At 42.6% G+C, this 6,000-nt stretch overlaps 1 protein-coding gene across 1 annotated transcript in view; it reads left to right on the top strand.

Annotated features, from left to right (window-relative positions):
• The first annotated feature begins 434 nt into the window (after window positions 1–434).
• Window positions 435–6,000, top strand: part of LOC132836973 (serine protease HTRA1-like) — a 29,102-nt gene continuing 23,536 nt past the window's right edge. The window contains exon 1 of the mRNA XM_060856570.1: window positions 435–1,179. Within this exon, the coding sequence (XP_060712553.1) occupies window positions 762–1,179 (418 nt within the window). The 5' untranslated portion in view covers window positions 435–761. The remainder of the gene's footprint in view (window positions 1,180–6,000) is intronic.

Raw genomic sequence — 6,000 nt, 5'->3', positions numbered from 1 at the left:
CAAACAGTGGGAATAGTTTATCTTAAGCTACCCTGCCTTTTTTTTCCCCCTGTTCAAAATTTTGTTTCAGAGCTGAAACGGCCACCGACTGAACAGAGCTGACATTCTGCGCAACCTTTATTTTTTGAGGAGAGATAGCTTATTTTTTTCCCCCGGAAAGCTGATCCACAAGATGGGTTGTCTCCCTGCCTGCTGTTTAGGAGATATGCCATTCACAAGGAACATGCTGGGTGATTGCTTTGCTGCTGGCTGTACAACTCACAAGCAGATAACAAACACGACAGCTCTCAAATCGGTCCCGGATCCGAATGGATCTTAAAACGTGTTGCGTGAAAGAGTTAAAGCTTTCCGCGAAGGAGCTTAGTTGGAAGCATCCAATCGGCTGGGTGTGGGGAATTTTGGCACAGATTTTATTGGCTCTGCAGCTTGCCCTCCTTTCTCACAGCAACAGACGACAGCTACAAGTGATCAGAGGAGCCTGACAAGTGCGAGGTCTGAGTGACCACACTATTGCCTCTGGAGGATTCGATTTCTTCAGCTCGGTGCTCATTTCAGTACATTCCTGCAAAAGGTGGTGGAGAAGCTGCTGGGGGCCAAACTGCGCTTCATTTCTGCTGCAAGCTTTATCCTTCCGTGGGAGAGAGAAAGTAACAGACGCAACAGCCTTGCTGCATTCTTTGCCCGGTTCCTCCTGGATTTGACTTTGTGTTGTTCTTTTTGTGGCCACTTTCCCTCCCGCCCACCCCTGCCGACCGTGGATCATGCTGGGCACCGTGCTGCTGCTGATCAGCTTCTGCCTGACGGCGGTGAACGGCAGAGTGATGAGACACGCCTGCCCCCAGGTCTGTGACCGGTCCCGGTGCGCCCCAGCGCCGGTGAACTGCTCCGAGGGCCAGGTGAAGGACTCGTGCGACTGCTGCACCGTCTGCGCCGCGGCCGAGGGCGAAAGCTGCGGGGGGCGGGAGGACGTGCACGGTGTCTGTGCGGAAGGCTTCCAGTGCATCTACTCGGCTGGCAAGCGCAAGAAAGGCACCTGCGGCTGCCCGCACAACGATGAGGTGTGCGGCAGTGACGGCCAGACTTACAGCAACATCTGCCGCCTGAAGGCTCTGAGCCGCCGCCACCAGTCCTCCAACGCGCTTCCTGTCATTCTGATCCAGAAGGGAGCCTGCGATGCAGGTATGTATGAACACCGGCTCCTGGCAGTGTGAGTGGTCATCCAGGGGCTTAGGATCATGCTCCGGGGTGTAATTAACTAATATCAATCATCCCAAAACCCCCTCCCGTTCACTCATGGCATTTGGGGACTGAAATCTGCATATCTGACCTGGTCTGCTCCCTATGTGATTCCAGGTCGATCCCACAGCAACGTGACTGGCATCTCTTCACTCATTCACGGGATTGGGGGGGGTCATTGGCCAGGTCAACACTCATTGCTACTCCCTAATTGTCCTTGAGAAAGTGGCGGTGACGAGTTGCTTTCTTGAACCGCCGCCTTGTGGTTTCAGATCACTGCGTTGTTTGGAAGGGAGTTCCACAATTTTGACCCAGCCACACACAAAGGAAGCCGGTTATGTTTACAAGTCAACGATCTCCTGATATGGCATCAGTTCAAGGGCAATTAAGGGTGGGGAACAATTGCTAGCCTTGCAGCATTGCTTACACAATAAAATAACTTCTTTTTAAAGTGCTTTCAGTCAAAAACTAACCTTTAAACCTATTGTCCTTTCAATTCTAAATTGTATATCGGTCTTGTCAACCTAACCTTGTGCCCTTCTTCCTCAACATCACCTCATTGTTATCACACATCTCTGAATCAGATGGGACTTTGAACTCAGGCCTCCTTGTCCTGAGGTTTGGACACTGTCACTGCACCTGGAGGGCCCCACATGTTTGTTTGCACAGTTACCTATCAGACCTTTTTCATTCAATATTCACGCAAATTTGCTCCTTCAGACTTCACTTTGTCATTTTGCCAGTTGGTGCCATCTTTCAATCAAGAAGGAAGGTCATATTTACATTTTCCAGTCAAGTGCAAGCACCTCTTACCAAGCATCAAAAAAGCTTTTCATCATTAACACCTCACTGACACAACTGTTAAGAGTACACAAATTTTATCAGTGCAAACAAAACTTATCAATCGGTTAGCTGAAAATATAATTCTTAAATATCTCTTAAATGAACAATGGTTATTTGCCTCAAAAATTTCCTAATGAAGAGCTTATGCTTGAAACGTCGAATCTCTTGCTCCTCGGATACTGCCTGATCAGTTGTACTTGTCCAGCACCACATGTTTCGACTCTGATCTCCAGCATCTGCAGTCCTCACCTTTTCATAAAACTTTCCACAGAATACATGGATTTTGTGAAAGATGGTGGGACAGAAGTTTCGAAAACAAATTTGTCTGACCAAGCTTTCCAAAGGCTGGTCACTTCCACTTCAGCAGAAATGGAAAAAAAAGCTTTTGATGGTTGGGCATTCAGGATGGCCTTTGATCAAATTCAAATAGTCAACCTGATATCCAAACTGATACAGCAATACTATTCAAGAAGTTATCTTTAAAGGAACTTGTATCAGGCATGGTAAATGTTGCTGCTCTTAAGGATGAGCACAAAAATAAGGCAAGACCACAGTTGTAAAGGTGTGGTGAAGGAATTAACAATTGTGAAAGGAAATCATAATTGAAAGGAATATGTACATTGTAATTTAGGTGCCATGATGAGAATTCAAGTATTATGCAGGAAGGAACTTGCCAGACCTTCACCACTAAGTCATTGAAAGGGAAACTTGTGCACACTTTCAGAACAAAACTTGGAACAAATGATATGCACGACTGGCCTTCAGAAAAGTCAGTCATATTAAGAATGCATTTTGTCATTTTTTTTCCCCTAACTTCCCTGATAATCTTCATCAAGATAATGATCCATTCGCCAGCAATAATTGGAAGTTGTCTTTTTGACACTGACTGAAAAATACTTCAGAAAAGCCAGAATCCACAGAATAGTCTGAGTTTTTACATGAACATGAATGGAAGAGTCACAAAAGTACCAGTATTTTATGTTTCAAAGTGGCACTTGCAAAAAGTGCTTTGGCTGGGGATCCAGTAGTTGTACCATCACTTAAAGTTAGTCAAAAATAGATTGTGAATACCACTGTAGCATTAAATCAGAACGTTATAATGGAACATGATTGTTCCCAAGTAAGTTTATACTCATCAGACAGTTGTGCTATTCTGAGAATGCTGAAAGGAGATTCAAATGTTTGAAATCATGAAGGGGCAGGACTGGGAGAAAGAGAAACTGTTTCACGGGTACAAAGTCAAGAAACAGAGGATGCAATTTAAACTTTTTGGCAAATGGAAACATGAACTTTTTTTTTGTTTTGCTACTGGTTACTATTTCAAATAGTGTTCGTTTAGCTAGCTCAGTTGGTTGGACAGCTGGTTTGCAATCCAGAGTAACGCATCAATGTGGGTTCAATTTCTGTGCCAGCTAAGGTTACCATGAAAGATTTTCTTTGCAACGTCTTCCCCTGCCTGAGGCACGGTGACATTGGGGTTAAACCAGTTGTCTTTTTCCAGTGGGAGAGTTATGCCATGGTCTGATAAGATTTTGGCAAATTTACCATTATCATTTTGAATGCACTGCCTGAAAACTGATGGAGACTGATTCATTTGCTCTTTCTAAAGGGGAATAGAAGAAGCATCTGAAAGAAAGTTTGAAGGCTCTGGAGGTAGGGGAGGGGGAGGGGGAGCAGTGAGATTAGCTAAACATTCTCCGGTAGAGAGCTGGCTCAGGCCCAATTGGCTGAATAAACTCCTTTCATGTTGTAACCATTTCTAATCAAACGATTCTTCTCAGCAAGGTCAGCATTTCTAGCAACTGAGTTTCCAAAATGCAGCACGTCTGGTTCATAACAACCATGAAAGTGATCTTGCAGTCATCTGGTGTCAACACTGTAATGTGATTCCCAGATATATTTTTGGATCTTTTGTCAGCAGTTTTCATAACAAATTGTTTCTTCTGAGAATCAGCTGGGTCACAGTTTGACCATTGAGTGAACAAGGTCTTGTTCTGCAACCTTTATTAGGCTGGCTGAAAGTAGCCGCTAAATGCACAAGATTCAATGTTAATTTTTCACCTTCCTCAAAAGCCAATGCTGCAAACTAACTCTGAAAACTTATGCCAATGTAAATTTGTTGAGAAAGACACAAGAAATAAAGTAAAATTTATCGACAATGAAGCTGTTTCCTATCAGTGTCATGAGGCTGTGGTGCAGTGGGGAGTCCATGTGCCTCTGAGTCAGGTAGTTTAGAATTACAGTCCCACTGGCATGAGCACATGATGCAGGCTGACATTGCAGTGTGGCAGTCAGGAAGTACTGAATTTTTGAAGAGGTTGTTATTTTTTCAGATGGATCCATTTCATTGTTTTCGGAACGCAGAACCTACTGGTGTTCTGCAAAGATTTATTCCTCATTCAAGACCAATTAAACAGATCATTACTGCATTGCTGTTTCTGGAATGTGACGGAGAGAGAAGATTTGCTCTTATAAATACTGTTCACAATCCAATGTGTTAAATGGACAATTAAGAACTTTTTAAGTGTAGCCATTGGTGGAAAGCTTGTCAGCAAAGTTAGCTTATTGGGTGTTAGTTGGAACAGAAGTTTCCATTGTATTATTTGCGCACTGGTGCATGGTGAAACAATCAGATTTGGTCACTTGCCACTTGAAGCTCTGTGCAGAACCAATCCTGATGAACACAGAAATTATTGCAGTGAAGACATTGCCTCCTCAGCTCACTCCCAGCACTCGCGTTCAGATCCAGCTGCTGTTAACTGGATGAATGTATTGAATGTTTCACAGTGGCTGCAGAGTTGAGGAAATCAATGAGAGTCTATCAGGAGCCATGTATCTAGATCTCTTCGATGGTAACAGGAGCTGGATTTTCCTCAAAAAAATAACATCGTCTTGCTGTATGAATGGCATCATCATGCCACAGCTATGTCTGAATTTCTAAGCAGTGAGAAATTATTGATCGAGGAATTAACTCCATGCTGCAGCTGCTATGATTGAGAAAGTTAAAACTATTAGATTGAGAAGGCTTGTTTGTTTATGAGACTTTTTTTTCCAGTTTGTCCCACATTTAAGAATAGATCTTGAAGCTTGAGCCCCTCAGGCTATGTGTTTTCTGTGAGCATACACTGTATTTATCAAGATAAAATCTTGGCCGGTAACAAAAAAATCCACCTTCTTTTAACTTCTTTGTCTGCTGCCACAGCACTTTTCCTGAATGTATAAACTTGTCCAACTTGGATGATGTTATGTAAGTCGGCCTTTGAAGTAATATCTCCATGAATTTGGCTGAGTTATTGCAGATTTATAATATTTCACTTGATCAAGTTAAAGGAATCTGTTGCTGACTACCTTAACAGTTTGTGTATAACAGGAGATTGAGGAAACCCTTAAGCAAGGAGGGGAAGTTGATTTAACAGTTTCTCCAAAAGTTGAAAGAGAATTTTGAGTTTCTCTTAGGAATTTGTGGACTAGACTGATTTCCCAGAGCAGCGAGGACAACAGAGAGTAAAAACAGTGAGCAGCTTGTCTCCAAAGTACACTTAGATCACATGTTCTCATCATGCTGAGCACAATTTTAAGTAAAATCTCAGTTGTTTTAATTTCCAAATTAATTCCACATCAGGTTAAGAATCAAACAAGACAGAATGCAAATTTTACAAATTTCACACTAGGTTTCAGCTGAACAGATTAGTTTGGATCACAGTCTGAAATCAAATGGAATATTATTCTTGGATTCAACATTTGAATACCAAGACATCACTGTGCAGTGCAGGGATACATTAGTGGGACTTGAGATTAAATGTACTGGAACAGTAACGACTTTGAATTTAGTTCATTCTTAACTGTCACCGATTTAACCCTTTGAGAACTTATTTTTGCAGAGTACAACAAAATACAACAAGAACAAATCCTTCAACACTA

The sequence above is a fragment of the Hemiscyllium ocellatum genome, chromosome 48 (assembly GCF_020745735.1).
Source record: "Hemiscyllium ocellatum isolate sHemOce1 chromosome 48, sHemOce1.pat.X.cur, whole genome shotgun sequence".
Lineage (NCBI taxonomy): Eukaryota > Metazoa > Chordata > Chondrichthyes > Orectolobiformes > Hemiscylliidae > Hemiscyllium > Hemiscyllium ocellatum.
The sequence above is the reverse complement of the archived record's forward strand: the minus strand, read 5'-3'. Positions and strand labels throughout refer to the sequence as shown.